The sequence below is a fragment of the Dufourea novaeangliae genome, unplaced genomic scaffold, assembly GCF_001272555.1.
Source record: "Dufourea novaeangliae isolate 0120121106 unplaced genomic scaffold, ASM127255v1 scaffold228, whole genome shotgun sequence".
NCBI classification, from domain to species: Eukaryota; Metazoa; Arthropoda; class Insecta; order Hymenoptera; family Halictidae; genus Dufourea; species Dufourea novaeangliae.
Window position 1 is genome coordinate 4,088,813 of NW_015374150.1, and position 16,074 is coordinate 4,104,886.

The 16,074-nt window shown below is 36.4% G+C and overlaps 3 protein-coding genes across 3 annotated transcripts; 1 reads left to right on the forward strand and 2 right to left on the reverse strand.

Moving 5' to 3' along the window:
- Nucleotides 1-97: 97 nt before the first annotated feature.
- On the reverse strand, nt 98-2,128 carry LOC107191770 (myb/SANT-like DNA-binding domain-containing protein 3). Its single transcript, XM_015580872.1, has 3 exons — nt 1,860-2,128; nt 702-928; nt 98-498 (listed from the first exon to the last, which is right to left on the reverse strand). Exons 1-3 carry the CDS (start codon nt 2,126-2,128, stop codon nt 98-100), a joined length of 897 nt encoding a protein of 298 aa, XP_015436358.1.
- Nucleotides 2,129-2,556: 428 nt separating this feature from the next.
- Nucleotides 2,557-4,128, forward strand: LOC107191709 (TM2 domain-containing protein CG10795). The gene is made up of 3 exons (XM_015580808.1): nt 2,557-2,849; nt 3,093-3,174; nt 3,583-4,128. Exons 1-3 carry the CDS (start codon nt 2,648-2,650, stop codon nt 3,857-3,859), a joined length of 561 nt encoding a protein of 186 aa, XP_015436294.1. The 5' UTR covers nt 2,557-2,647; the 3' UTR covers nt 3,860-4,128.
- Nucleotides 4,129-7,509: 3,381 nt separating this feature from the next.
- On the reverse strand, nt 7,510-10,406 carry LOC107191559 (ATP-binding cassette sub-family B member 8, mitochondrial). The gene is made up of 10 exons (XM_015580621.1): nt 10,311-10,406; nt 9,850-10,171; nt 9,610-9,777; nt 9,121-9,534; nt 8,737-9,048; nt 8,474-8,631; nt 8,218-8,392; nt 7,957-8,135; nt 7,728-7,875; nt 7,510-7,656 (listed from the first exon to the last, which is right to left on the reverse strand). Exons 1-10 carry the CDS (start codon nt 10,367-10,369, stop codon nt 7,576-7,578), a joined length of 2,016 nt encoding a protein of 671 aa, XP_015436107.1. The 5' UTR covers nt 10,370-10,406; the 3' UTR covers nt 7,510-7,575.
- Nucleotides 10,407-16,074: the final 5,668 nt, after the last annotated feature.

Here is a 16,074-nt window from a genome sequence, read left to right on the forward strand (position 1 = left end):
GGTACAACGGAACTATAAGCAGTGTTCTTTTATTTCTAATCTAATACTGTACTATGTTTAAGATCACTAACGATACCGCGCTTTCATCGCGTCAGAGTCAATCTTCTTTTATTCTATCAAGCTTGTACGTAAAAAGAAGCATTCTTAGCCTGGCCTCCTCTTTACGATAATGAGCCTCTTCCAGTTTAATCCTGGCCTCCTCCTTCAACATGGCCGCGATGTCAACCTTCATCTGCGCCTCCGAAAGAGCCAACACGTGCAATTCCTCCTCTCTGTGCAGAGATCTCCTCACTTTACGTGGTTGCTCGTGAATCATCGAGGGTGACATAAACGTTTGCGTCGCGTTCGACTTAAAAATCAAACGACTCCTTTCCGGGGTGTTTTCTTTATCCATTCTTTCGACAACAGGTGTATCGATTCGTTTCGTCGATTTTTCGTAACCGTCGATCATCGATCCGTGCGATGATGGATTCGAATTAACTTTATTGTAAATTGATTCTGAAGTAGTATGGATAATATACATTATTAATGATTACACTACGGTTTTGTTTATCCAAATATTAAGAATATTAGTAAACTCACTAGAACCTAAATATCTTTATGTAATTTGGATTTTTTTTTATACATTCACGTATGTTGTAAATGTCTATCAATGATATTTAACCCGGTAAAAAAAGCATAAAAAAGAAGAAACGTATAACCTGAATCTTTACAGTTATTTTCCTCACTCGAGTTCTGTTTCGAGGGTTTCAAAGGGCAAACGCTCTGCAGAGTGAACGGTTCCGATTCCTTTGGCTCGAATACCACATTTGGGGGCAATCCCACGGTTCCGGTTGGTATCGCAACTTCTGACAAAGGAGTCCTGCTTTCCCAGCATTTCGAGCGCGCATGGTCCTTGGATAATTGACAGAAACTTTTCGAAATAGTTCTAAACAAAATTGAAACGCATATAGATACCTATATGTTTATTTAATTTCTCAAGACCTTAATAGTAGTAAAGGGACTTTTCTTGTATACATTCTATAAAATATAGCCCAAAATATTAACACAATATGAACTATTTAAATTCTGGGCAATAAAATTAATAGAAAGGTTGTTCTATCAGTTTTCAGTTTCAGCCATCGTTTCCGGGATATGTATGAACACTTATAACGTCCTTCCCTTCGTTCTTTACAACCAAGTAACGCTATAGCCATCTAGCGGTGAAGGGGTTAGCAAAAGTGGTCCCTGACGATATGCAATTCATTTCATAGCAGTCCTGTATATCATCAGGGGTCAATCAATAATTGCAGTAAAAAATCACAAGAATGCTAAAAATTACTGAAGTTAGTTTTCATTATTAATTACTTTTCCAATAGATTTCAGAATCCTTTTGTCTTTAAAGACTCTTGTGTTTTATACATGTGTAGGCATCGCGTAATTGTATGAATATAGTCATTTTTAACAAATGAAATAAATAGATGAGTGTCAATTTTAGAAACGGTTCTTATTTATGCAATATTTAAAAAATTACTGTTATGATTAAATAAAATATTTCTAAAAACAAAAAATAACAGGTTTCGTATCTACAGGGAACTATTTAGTTCACCCCTTTAGCCGCTAGATGGTAAATGCATTTCTTTATCCATGCGTCCAAACCGAAAGTTACATTATCAACTAAATTTGTTTCAACTAAACGATTTAACATTTTAAATCCTTTTGACCTACGAAATTTGTACATTTTTTACAGAGCAGAGATTGTTGCTAAAAATCAGCTAGGTTACTTAAAAATTGGGTTACTTGAAACATTCTGCACCAATATTGGCATTCTCGTAGGAATATTTTGCAAAGAATAGAAATTTCGAAAGAATTATATTTACCGTAACTTTTTCTCTTCTCGATTACGTTTGCAAGCTTTCATGTTTTCCCAGCAGCGTCTTAATTGCACAGCAGAACGTACGCTTTGAGGACCTACCAGCGAGTTATATTCGTCTGCAAGTTGGGACCAAGCCGACTTCCGTTTGCACATTGATACAGGATCAGATTTCTTTTCCTCGATGTCCTCGTATTTGTTTATCAACGTTATCAATATTTCTCGCTCCTCGAAACTGTAGGTTTTTCGTGTGCTTTTCAGCGACGAAGAAGCCATTTTACCGAAACGAAATGCTAGACTATCGAATTCGTCTTCTATTGTTTGTTCCTCCATACGGTCATACGGTCACGAATAATGGCAAATGTATTGTACAGGTTGTAACGCCAGAACGTGAATAATATCGAATATTATCGTACAAACTTTAAATAACTCAATTTCTAAGAGATAACACTAGGACAGGCTTGAAAGCAGCTGAATCTCACCTTACAACGCTATCTTTCTTTTGCCTTTATATAGATTATTTCTTTGTTTCGTGTATTTTGTATTCCTTTGCACATTTTTGGGGATAATAAACGTGTAACAGAAAAAGACACATGCAATAATGAGCAAAACTGGGCGGAAGTGAAATTGAACTGTAGTTCATAAATCTTCCTAGTAGTTGGCGCCAGAGGGAAAAAATTCTAATGGCAGTACGTTCAAAATACAACAACATGCACAGGATATCGGAGAACTGCTGGGGACGGTGAATCAAGTGACAGTGTAGTGATCGGAGTAATTATTGTAAAATGAAACGGCATGTTTCATCTGATGCGATTCCTTAGCGGACTCCTTTTGATTGTTCTCTCGATACCGCTGGGCAATGGTGCGGATAAGACATACGAGATCGACTGCAGTAACCTACGAATGGGACAGTACATCTGTCCTCATCCCGGTTATGATTTCATAGATCCGGATACTCAACAACCGAAGGGTTGCACCAAGGAGAATAAAGCCAAGGGTAAGTCAATTTTCTTCTTAAATTTGCTCTTTTCGTCAAAACAAGAACATATTTTAACATAACCTATACTACTTAATGATTGCTCCAAAATTCTCAAATCTAGTGATTCTTAATTGCTTCGTTCCTTCCTTCGTTCACCGATAGATACAGCACCACGTTGAATACTTCTTTTCTTTAAATTTGACTGTGCTTTGTTCTACATAAAGTAAAAATATAGCTTATGTGTTATTATGTTCTTATCAGTGTTGTGTCTGGCTGCGGAGGGCCTCATTTGTACAGAAACAAAGAATAGCACATTCAAGAAGGACATTCCTTGTAAATGGACGTAAGTATATTATTATATATAGCTTCTAATAGATGTTGATGCTCCATAAAGACACCTTATGATGTCCCAGATATTAAAAGAGATTGTAATTATTGATGCATCTTACTATGTTTCTCTCAACTGTTTAATTTGAATGGGAAAAAACTTTCTGTCAGAAGACTATCAGCTTCAGCTCGAAAAACAAAAATTAATTAAAAACAATCATAATTGACATTTTGAATACTATGCAGATATAAAATTGTTTGTAATAAAAATTAAGCAACTGAGAGAAAAGTGGAAGTCATAAAAATAAATGAAGAATATACAGATAAATAAGTAAGGAATAAAAGTATTAAAAACAGTACGCTCACCTTATATGTGCATATAGAATTAAGATTATTATAATAATGTAGTATTATTTTTTTCCAGAAATGGATATTCCTTTGAAACATCATTGTTACTCTCTATATTTCTTGGCATGTTTGGAGCAGATAGATTTTACCTAGGGTATCCAGCACTGGGACTACTTAAGCTGAGTACTTTGGGATTCCTCTTCCTTGGCCAGTTTGCCGATGTTATACTTATAGCAACACAGATCGTAGGACCTGCAGATGGTTCACATTATGTGATGCCATATTATGGTGCAGGGATTCATATCATTACAAGTAATAACTTTACGTTCCGAGTGCCACAGTACGATTGCTGAAAAAGCTCTAACAGTTGATAAATAATTATTCAAAAGAATTGTACAGTCCCCGCTTTTTATCGCGAGCAACGATATGCAATCCTAGAATTGAGTCCTATTTCAACATACCTGGAAGCAAATTACTGTGTACGCTATTTTAATGAACAAACAAAATGATCATCTGTAGATATGTAATTCAACGAAAAACACTGTATATAAAGATTTGTTACTGACTTATTATATCTATTGCCACTATAGTCGTAATAATAAATATTTGTTTTTATTTCTAAGCGTTCCTTTCTTCAGTACCTTATTTTCCGGCGCTTCTATAAAAGCAAACTATCTGTTTGTATTGCATTAACTGACCTTGTATTTTTCATTAGTGTGCATTATCACGAAATCTTGATTGTCTTTCAATACGCATATTTTTATTGCATCTTAGAACGTGCTTACCGACGCGTTTTGCAGTTTTTGATTGCATACAGTCCTTAATTAAAACAGCAACAGGTACACTTTATACCAGTGGTCGACAATGTACTGTTTTTCACGAAATAATTAGTGGGCTTTGTTGCGCGCATTCTTCTGTTGTCAAAAATGAGACAAAATGACGTTAATCGCATCGTTCGTTACAACCAATGCGTGTACTTATCGCGCGTAATTATTATCGAGCACGTCTTTGATATAAAAGTAACGGGTCGCGATGCCACGAGTGCCATAAAACTTTTGGATACGACGAAAAAGTGTATGCTGACGAGCAAGTCAAGAAGAAATCTGATTCGGTGCTTACAAATCTGTTAATATAAACACTGAATATGAAGAATCATATTCTACTTCTACTAATTCTGCAAACTGTCTCAATAAGTGTTAATCAGCCAGTACAGAATCCGTTCGTGAGTGTTAATTTACCTTGTTATTTATAATCACAGGTTTAATGATATTTATCACTGCTCAAAATAGTTAATAGCTTATTTACTTAAATGAAATAATCAACAATTTGAAAATTACACATTCGCTTTTAGATTTAAACAGAATCTAATGGTCGATTGCCTCTCGAAATAGATATGCATTAATTATTTTGAGGTCATTAATATTTAAAAATTTATATTTTTCTAAATTGAAGTTCATTTCTCTACAGGAATTTGATGGTAGTACTATAAATTTCGTTCACAATCAGGAAGATAGGCATCGAAGAGCCTTAATTTCTGAGACACCGTCTTGCAGCACCAACCAATACTTCGATGAAGACCAAAGACATTGCTTAAATATATCTGGTGGTGGCACATTAATTTCTATAAATAAGACAAAATCATGTGGTGTGGATGTGATGAAGCCACATTGCAACAATTCTACATATTACTACATTTGCAAGAGAAATAAAACGATTCTGGTTCAATGCGCGGAAGGTCACTATTTTGAACCCAATTTACAAAAATGCACCACCGACCGTATCCGTGCAAATCGAGAAATGTTCGAGTCTATAAAATTGCCTGCGTGCACAAAATCTGGATCATTTCCGGTGTCGGGTGATTGTACTTTATTTTACGTTTGCGAAATTAAAGGCAGTCGAATGTTCCAAACTATATTTAAATGCCCAAAGACCATGATCTATGATGCAGAAACAGAAGTGTGCAATTTTTGTGATACTTGCAATGATACAAGTTCCAATATGTCTTCACCGCTATGTGAACCTAGCACAGGAAGAAAAATAATTGTGTCACCTAATGAAGAAGAATCGAAAGAAGCCGACGTATTGAGTACTACCGATACGATGAGTATTGAAATTTCAACTACTGGCTATGTTTCGATACCTCCAGAGTTCACAGTCCAAGATGATGCAGACACCATGGTAACGACGGATAATTATCAGAGCGTTGCCACTGCCACATCATATCCCGCAGATGAGTTCGCGCCAACGACCGTTTCTTATATAGAAGAGATGCCCCTTGTATTTGTGCAACTTGGTGATAATTTTGATACTTTAAATTCGACAGAAGGAATTTTGGATATATCACGTCCTTCAGATACCATGGATTCTACTATAAGTTCTACAACATTGGAAGAATTAAATTCATCTATTGAGGCAGCAACAACTGATTCATCTTTGCAAACGTCTACATTGGGAGAGATAATATCAAGCAAACAATACGATATGATTGGAACCACTGAGGATTCTATAACAAGTACTGCATACTTAACAAGTGGTACAAGTGGATTCACATCGTTAGAAGAATTAAGTTCATCTACAGAAATATCAACTGAACCACCAGTAGAAACTTCTACTGCGGCAGAGTTAAGTTTGATCGAACCGTATGAGGCACTTGGAAGAAATACTATGGAACCTGCAACACATACAACTGAGTTCACACTTTTAGATGAAACATATTTACCTACAGAAACGGGAACTAGTGAAATATTAGTACAAACTTCTACACCAGAAGAAATAGAACTTAATGAAGAATACAATGCAACTACACTGGGTACTATTGACCCTATAGTAGGTGTTACATTCTCTGCTGCCATAGATGAAGTTATAACTCCAGAAGTTACTACTGAACAATCAACTACCGAATTTGATTGGGCTGAATTTACTTCCACAGTTTCATCTACTGAATCATCGACGTCTTCCGAATTAAATGACGAAAATATGACTTCCAGTTTTCCTATGTTGACAGATCCTGCATTTCTTCTGAATGAAATGACTACTTCTACGGAAATGACAGCTTTAATTGATACTACGACTGATCCAAGTGATTATATTTCAACAGAAAGTAGCACTGTAAATACTACACCAACAGAAGATAGTACTGTAAGTACTACACCAACAGAAAGTAGTACTGTAAATACTACACCAACAGAAAGTAGCACTGTAAATACTACACCGACACAAGCTTTCCTACCTCTAGCGTTGTTAGATGTATCGCCTGTACCTGAGCCCGATAATGCCTCTAATGACTTCACACTCTCAAATACTACCGACACAGCAAATAGTTTTAATACAGAGTCTGCAGAATATGTAACCTACAGACCTGATGAGCTTGATGATACTTCCAGCGATATTCCGCAAATTATACAGAATTTAACATCGACGTTGGACATCGTAGCATCATTGGAATCAACAATTTTAACGGAAAGCAATAAAAATGGAACATTACATTCAGCTGATCTTAAATTGAACTCAAACTTTAGTACTGAAACAGCTACGAAGTCATGCGAAGAGATGTTAAAATCTTTACTTGCAAACATACAGACAAATGAAGCGTTGATAAAAAATGTAACTGTAGCAGAAAAAAAAAATGTAACTTCATCCCAAACGTTAAATCCTAGAAGGAGACCCTCACGTATTGCATTACCTCTAACGTCAGCAGTACTGAATATTACTGAGAGATTCCAGAAGCGTATACGAAATCTTTTGAACAGAATGTCTTCAAATCGTGCATAGATCCCAAAAATAGATATTTATTTAAATGAAGTAAAATTAATGTTAAGTCTTACTCCTCCTTAAAATTGTATAAGAACAAATTGACTGTAAATATAAGGATAGGAAGAAATTTGTTACATGTGCAGACGTATTTAAAAAATATGTTATATATATATATATATATATATATAAGTTGTGTCTGCAGATGTCCAATGTAGATTCCTAAAACTCTTCTCTAGATGAATATACTGCTATTATATTATGTTTTTAAAATACTGGTTACAATCAAGTTGTACTATGGTTTCAATTTCCACTATTGTCATGTACTTTCTTTATCTTGCTCGTTTACTAAAGTATAATATATACCCTGCTTTTTCAATAACTCCGTATGAGTACCCATCTGCAAGTATAATTTATAGTAATAAATATATCATTACAAATCATAATTAAATTTTGTTGTTCAATGTGTACCTCCACAATAACTCCTTTCTGTAACACAACTATAATGTCAGCAGCTTTTACTGTGCTCAACCTATGGGCAATTACGAGAACTGTTCTCCCTTTTGTAGCACCTTCTAACGCTTTTTGAACAATTCTCTCGCTTTGATAATCTAACGCACTAAAGGAGATTCCATACAATCATAAACGGTCAGAAATGCTCTAGAATATACTCCTAAATGACAAAACATATTATTCCTACCTTGTAGCTTCATCCAATATTAAAATAGATGGTTTTTTTAGCAGAGCCCTAGCAATAGCAATTCGTTGCTTTTGTCCACCGGAAAGTTGCGCTCCTCTTTCACCAACTTGGGTTTCATATTTATTAGGAAATTTCAGGATAAATTCATGAGCATTTGCTTCTTTCGCTGCTTCAATGACCTAAAATTCCATCACGAGAGATACCCGACAAAATATTATAAGATACATTACTTGCGTAAATTTAGCAAACAACAACGCTTACGTCTTCATCTGTAGCATCTTGTTTTCCGTATCTTATATTTTCCATAACGCTTGTTGCAAATAAAATAGGTTCTTGATCTATATACCCTAAAATGTTACCCCGCAGGTAACGAGCATTGAGTGACCTAACATCTTTACCGTCAATTGTAATTGATCCCTCGTCAACATCGTAAAATCTGAAAATACCTTGCAATACTTAATACATAAAATCGCAGTGCGATGTAATTCATTAGATAGGAAATGCATTTAATGATTACCTTTCTAATAAGGCGGCTATCGTTGATTTACCGTTACCGCTTGAACCAACGATGGCTACCGTTTTACCAGCAGGAATAAAAGCTACATTTCCAGCAAGAGAGTGGTCAGTAATAATTTCGCCAGTGACCATCATTGGTGAAGGTGGCATGTCCAAATACTGTTCAAGTGAATAGTAACACAAAGATAAAGTGAGAAATAATTTGTAGCAATGTTAAAAACTATTTGTAATTGTAACAGAGTTCTCCGTATTTCATATGCGTACCTCAAAAACTCTGGCACCAGCACTACTACCTCTGACATAAATTCCAAATAATAGTGACAATTGTGATAATGATCTCTGTACAGTCTGAGTAGCCATTAAAAATGCCATTAAATCTCCTGCAGTCAGTTGTCCAGTGGACATTAAATTTCCACCGAAATATAATGTACAAAGTAAAATACCATTAAGGAAGAGATTTGTTCCTCCTTGAAACAAACCAATTCCTAAGCCTAATTTTTCATACAACTTACACCCCTGCTCAACTTCTTTCGAGAACATTTCTATTTCTTTGTCTTCTGCAGCAAAAGCTTTCACCTATTCAAAAGTATTAATTTCAAAGATCATTTGAAAAAACAAACTAACTATTATTATTGCGTACTGTAATACCGTTCTGATATTTTGTATAGCTTCTTCACAAACAGCTGTAGATTTTGAAGTTTGACTTTGTGCTTCAGCTGAGAATTTTCGTAAATTTCTCCCAAGCAATGTACCAATAAAGATTATGGTAGACATAGATATCATCATTGCAGAAGTCAGTTCTGGTGAAATCATTATTATAGAGACTACACAACCAGCAATCTGTGCTGTGCTTCTCAGCCCTTGTGATATGCAAGTTTTAAAAGCACTTTTAAAATCCTGAATATCACTGGTTAGTCGACTTACTATTTCACCACTGCGATTTTTATCAAAAAAAGTGATGTCTTGCATAATGATTGATTTAAATAAATCTTGTCGCATGTGCATTGCTACCCTTTCACCCACATGAGAAAGCGCATAAATATACACAAATGTGAAGAATGCCTAGGAACGAATTTATAAATGGTCTCAAATGGAATAAAAAAATATCAACTATTTAACTGGTCAGTGGCTACATACTTGTGCAATGTACATACGTGCCAATGCAAATGCAGGCATCGTAAGTTGCAAAAGCACATTTCTTGCTCTATCATCTCCTTTATTTTCACAGACTTTAGTCAAAACATTTATTACACTACCCACACACTGTGGGATCCAAATGTTTAACAGAGCAACAGCCAATGCACTCTAACATTAGAAAATAACATTAGATAAAATATAAAACTGTTACATAAGTATATATTAAATGTATATACTCACAGTTAAAGCTATTAACAATTGCCATAAATACGGATATAAATATTGTAAAAATTTTGTCCATTTAAACTCTAATTCTGTTTCATCACTTCTGACATCTCTTGAAACTTGAATCGCTTTACATTCTACAACTGAACTATGTGATTTTATCATACATGATACTACTACACCTAAACCACCAAATCCAAATTTTAAAATAGCTGGAATTGTTTTCAATTTGATACTACTCTCAGTGACGCATTCTTTGATGTTAGAATTAAACCTTCTACTTGGTATATTGAGAGATTTGCATCTTTGTTTTAATGGAAATGTTAACAATGAATTCCTGTAACAATAAATTTAATTATTCAAGTGCTGCATTGGTGGAATGATCTTTAAAAAATGTATTGTCATTGACATCTACAGAAACTCAATTTTAATGAGGATTCTGAATGAAACATTTTGTTTTTAAATGTAATCTGTACCTTGGACATTGTGTGTGATTAAAGTAATGCTTAAATAACACTGTTCGTAATATCGACATTTTAATAAATTAATATTTTCCTAGCTAATTGATTCTGTACACCTACACTTGTATTTATTATAATACAATCGTTACAAAGGAACCATTTTGGTAAAATAAATTACATACTTTAAGTTCTGCCAGTTATTAGGATCATTGTTATTATGTAGCAAAATCTAGACACTAGACAAACTGAAATTATATATACAAGGTTAACTAATAACATTGTACCAAGGGCAGCGCCATGTTTAAATACCCACGATACTCTTATCTCCAAATTTTACCGCTAGATAGCATTTAATGTATCATTTGATTTAAGCACAAACGAGACAAATTTACTTTTAGTCTATGCTTTTCCTTTTCGATCATCAACTTCAGTTCTAATTCCTTTAATCGTTTCCCTTTTTCCCCGCATATCTAAAACGAAAACCTTTGATAGATAATTAATAATTACCAAAGATTGATTAATAATCGAACACAACTGGAATTTAACTTTGTAATTTAGCAGCTAGTGACCAAAGTACTCGATCAGATTGAAAAGCTTTTTGGCGACAATATCACGAAGGGTAGATGACAAAGGTCTGCTTAAAAGATGTTTTAAATAAATTCCATCCGGCGATAAATATTCGTTGGAAGATGAAGGTAGAGACACGGAAGAATCGATCTCTTCTCGGTTTGTCTCGAGGGACCACAATTTTTCGACTTCTGCAGTGTCCTCGTCCGAGAAACCCATCGCCCTCAGAAGCCTGAAATAAGACGATTGCTTCGAAGTTTCAAGAAAATGAATTTTTGTTTTTGAGTTAGGACTGTTACGAGTATTCGAATATTCTAATAGCAGTAACATTTATTCCACGTGAAAGTTCATGAAACGATCCATATCTTTTAAGTTTCAGTATATCTCGATTTCTATCTGTCATAATTATTAACAATTCGCATTGTAAAATGAATGACACAATGTTGAACAAGTTCCACTGAGGAAATGACTGTTATAAACATTGCATTGCCGAAATTTTTAACTTATTGTGAAATAATTTCACAAAACTGTAACAGTTATTATCAACGACAATATCAATCAAACGTCGATCAAAGAATTCCTACTGTTCTACAAATTTTTATGAATTCCTTGTTTAAAACGCTATGAAGGCACATTTTCGTTAAATAATATTTAGTTAACAATCGTCATAAACATTAAGACAGTCATTATTTAATAGTTTGTAATAAAGTAAAATTTATTACATGTAAAAGTTCATTACACGGTTCATATCTTGAATGTTTCTGTATATTTCGATTTATATTTGTTATAAACAATAACAATTTGCATTATAAGACAGCTGACAGAATGTTTAACAATATTCCTCAGAGAGGTAATTGTTATAATAATTACCTTATTAGAAATAATAAATTAATCGAGAAATAATTTTTGGCGCGCTCGAGTTTCCAGTGCACTCAATGTTTGCGCACCTGTCCGCGCACCAGTGGGCGCAAGTTCACGGTGGCTGCGAGCCCATAAATTCGAGCGCGCAATGAAAAATCCTCAGTTCACTCGCGTCCGCGGACCTCGTCGAGGTCTTTCCAGGATTGTTGACCACTGGTGTACACTGGCCAAGGGGGTTCAAGGGGTCCTCTCTATTATCCGAACTCGACGAGGTCTTCCTACGATTGCTGACCACTGGTGGACACTGGTCAAGGGGGGTTCAAGGGGTTTTCTCTATTAACCGAACTCGACTCAGGGGTTCGTTTTTTTTTATTTTTTTTTTATTGTGATTTATTTTAATTAATTGGGTTTTATTTTAATTTATTTTAATTAGGTACTTGTGTTTCATTTTAATTTATTATAATTAGGTAATTGTGTTTTATTTAGATTTATTTTAATTAACTGCTGTTTGTTAACTCGATTTGCATTTTTGTAAATCGAGGATAATGCCGAGCTAATGGCTGTAAACCCATTCTAAAATAATTGTAATTTATACCGAGTAGTTACTACTTTTACTGGCGTTGCTCGCCACTTAGCATCAGAAAGAATCGGTGCTTTCCATCCGAGAGCATCGACTCTCTGAAACATATTCTCCTTCAGAGAATATGCACTCCTTTTGTCTGTAATAATTGCTTGGTATACAGCTAAATGGGTTAGTTGTAAGTTAATTTAAGTCGATTGTAAGTCTAGTATAAGTTCAAGAAAGAAGACATCGATCATCCGCCGTAGGATCTCCATTTTATTTGCTGGTAGGTTCAAGAATAAAACAAAAACATGTAAAAACTAACATTAATAAAATGTCCATTAACGATGCATTTAGAATAAATTGTCTTGTAGTTAGTTAAAAAATATATACTTTTCCGTTTCATGTTTCATGACTGTTATATTTATCCCTTAACCTATGACCTGATGAGGGGTCAAATCATATAGACACACGCAATATGAATGGAATATATAACATTTCATTTGTGCTAATAATACTCAGAATTCATGCTTCATCGGTAATGTCGAGTATTGACAAATGGTAAAGGGGCTCTACAGCCCCCGATGTATGCAACAGAAAATTTACATTGGATGTTACATATGTAGGTCTATTCTATATCTCGTTTGTAATATTACGAAGTAAACGGAAACAATAATTTGTCAAAAACAAATTCCTTTTATGTTCCCTAAAAAACTTATTATTAAATCTGTTCTATACATTAATATTTACCTCAGACCATTACATATCATCGAACATTATAAATAGAAAAACGAGATCTCTAAAAATTCATACTTTCAAAAATATGTTGAAAAATCGTTAGTGAAAGATGACATTCTCGAAGAGGATCCCTAAAATTGATGAAACATTTTTTGTTTGTCTACTTCTATTAAAATGAATAGTTTCGAATTTTCCGATTGTTTCAGCTGAATAAGCGTAACAGACTGCTAAAATTTGCGTCTGAACCAGTGCGTGCCAGGCTGACCGCAATTCAATCCGTTCGACGATGCGATTACAATTGCAAAATGTTCGAGTATCGGGTGGCCAATGAAGCGGTAGGCAGCGACAATCGTTGAACCATCAGTGTATAACGTCAAGGTCTTGTGTCATTGCCAGACTCGCGGAGCACTTGAGCGAGTACACTTAATACTACCCTCCCTCGTGTATTCAAGGCGGGGGCGAGCGTTTCAGGAGCTGGTGTAATAGCCGCACAGGCAATTAAACGTGGCAAATACATAAATACACGTTATTAACTTTGCGTACAAAGAGGCTGCGCCGGGACGATTAGGCCTTTCAAGGCTCGACCGTACACCCTAAATCTCCTCTTCTCTCCGCAACGAGACGCAATTTTACCGGAGCTTTTTACATGCCCGCGGCCGATGCATTACCAGGCTGATCAAAGCTCGTGGCTCGCGAGTAATGCAGGAGAACAACAGCGGACGGTTATTATCCGGAAGAAAAATCCGTGTGTTTTCCCGAGATAAGTCCGAGAGTGGCTCGTTACGTACAGGGGCCCGGCATCTAAGTACGCTTTTGATTTCGCCGGAGCGTTGAATCCCTGGGATGCTTGAAAACGGGACGTGAATACGTGACTCTGCGAGTGTCTTTTCATAAACAAGCGTTCTTCGTACGTCACGAGCGTACGAATTACGTCGCGATGTTTCCATCGTTCTAATCAAACCACCTTCTTCTCTGACTGAAACTCAGAGCATCCTTCTGGGGGACAGATAACGTGTTGAAATAAAGGAAGAACATAGGATAAATGTACCAATGAATAAACACTTAAGAGGTTTTGCAACTATTAACACTAGAACTACCAACGATAAACGCATACCTTTGTCGAACGATCAATAAATATAGCAAACTTTTGAAAATTTACAAATTTCTAAATTAACTAATTTCTTTAATGTCGTATCGTAATAAAAGTTACAAAAGATCTGAGAAAATGTATTGTTATAACATTTTAATGAACGTTGTAAGAGTGTATTGGCAAGTCATTTTGACTTGCTTGGTAGTTCTAGTGTTAAAGTCGAATTTTAAATGGTAATGATATAAATACCTGTTTGGCACATTCAAATTAGATTTTTGTTAATATCTATACATTTTTATAACATATACATTTTATTCCGAAAAATTGGAAAAATTGGTATATATAATTAAATTGGAAAGAGGAAATACAAATTTCACCAGCGAACGAAAGTTGTTCAGTAAACAAATATTTCTTACCAATAACGCAAAAATGGTTTGAATATGAACAATCAATATTTAATTATTAACTTCTCTGTGTATTATTATTGATATTCACCCACATACTTTCATTATATCAAAGAATTTTCACATCAATAGTATAGTATTTACTGTGTTAAAAAGAAATTAGCAACTACAGTAAATCGTCGATGAGTGTTCAAAGGCCTCTCGGCACTTACGAGCACTCATCGATGATTTACTGTACAGAAAGCGACTTCTTAGCTTTTCCTTGATCCTGCTGAATCATCATAAAATCTTTATTTCTCCCAATATAATATCGAAACAACAAGGCCTGTATTTTTCATAATGTTACACTAATAATTTAAGACAACCTAGGTATAACTCAACGATGAAAACGAACTGTCGAGAGCAACAACTCCGAGAAGGTCCTCGACAGGGATCGATCGTGCCCGTTTCCAGACCCGAAAAAAAGAGAACCTCCGTCGTTTACTCTACACGTGCAACGAGTCGCGCGTATAGGGGCATCTCGGTCGGGCGCGTTAAAACTGTTCCTTCGACAAAAGCCATCGTTGCCGAGGTCAGCCTCTTAACCCAGATTCCCTACCCCGAAGGCAAAGGAGAGACACTCCGTTCTCCATGTGCACACGGTCCCGGTTTATCGGCGAAGCGTCAACGACGGTGGCAAAGCGGGCAAAGACTCAATCCCCTGCAAAGCCACCCCCTCACGCCTCCCGTAACAGCCAAAGCACACGAGTTTTCGGCGGAGAACGCAAAACAAGAAAGAAAATATAATGCAAGCAGAATTCTTTCGACAACGAAGAAAATATCGGGTGGAAAAAAAAGAAGGAAGAAAAAAAGAACAAAAAGGAAAGAGAAATTCCAGTATAAGCGTAATAACTACGACGGTGTACCGTGATACGCCGGCGAAAGAATGGTCCAAATGAAGCCTCCTAACTTTCAACACCCTCTTCGCCGGCGTAGCCAACCTCCCTCTCCTCCAGTCATTCTCTCTCCAACTTTAGCTTCCCTTTGTTTCCTTTCTCTTTTTTTCCTATTCCCACCCCCCCTTCCTCTTTCTCACTCGATCGCTAGTTCCGTCTTCTCTTTCTTTCCGTATCCGTCTCTGTCGCCCGGTATACCATATACTACCACCCCATGCCCTCGCAATCAGCCGACAGAGTCGAGTCGCGGCGGGCACGTACCCTCATCCGTGAAACACGCGGTGCAAGTGCCGGGGTGGCGATGACGCAAAGTCAGCCCGGGCCAATGGACTGGCTGGCGCAGAGAAGGTGTTCGGTGGGCTACGATTGGGCGTGGCTCACCCATCGAGGGGCGGGGGAGGAGGGGAACGAACGGAACAGCAGCGGAGAAAGAGGAGGGTTTTGCCGGAGGTTGACGACGGTGGGTTTGGATGGATGGTGTGGGGCAGGAGGGGAGGGGGGATTGAAGCTGGAGCCTGGAGAACCTCGTCGGCTGGAAAGAGTAACCAGAGGGATGATGGACCACGCGGGGCATTCAAGGTGGAACGGAGAAGGCGAAACGCGTGGAGGGAGGGGTGACGAC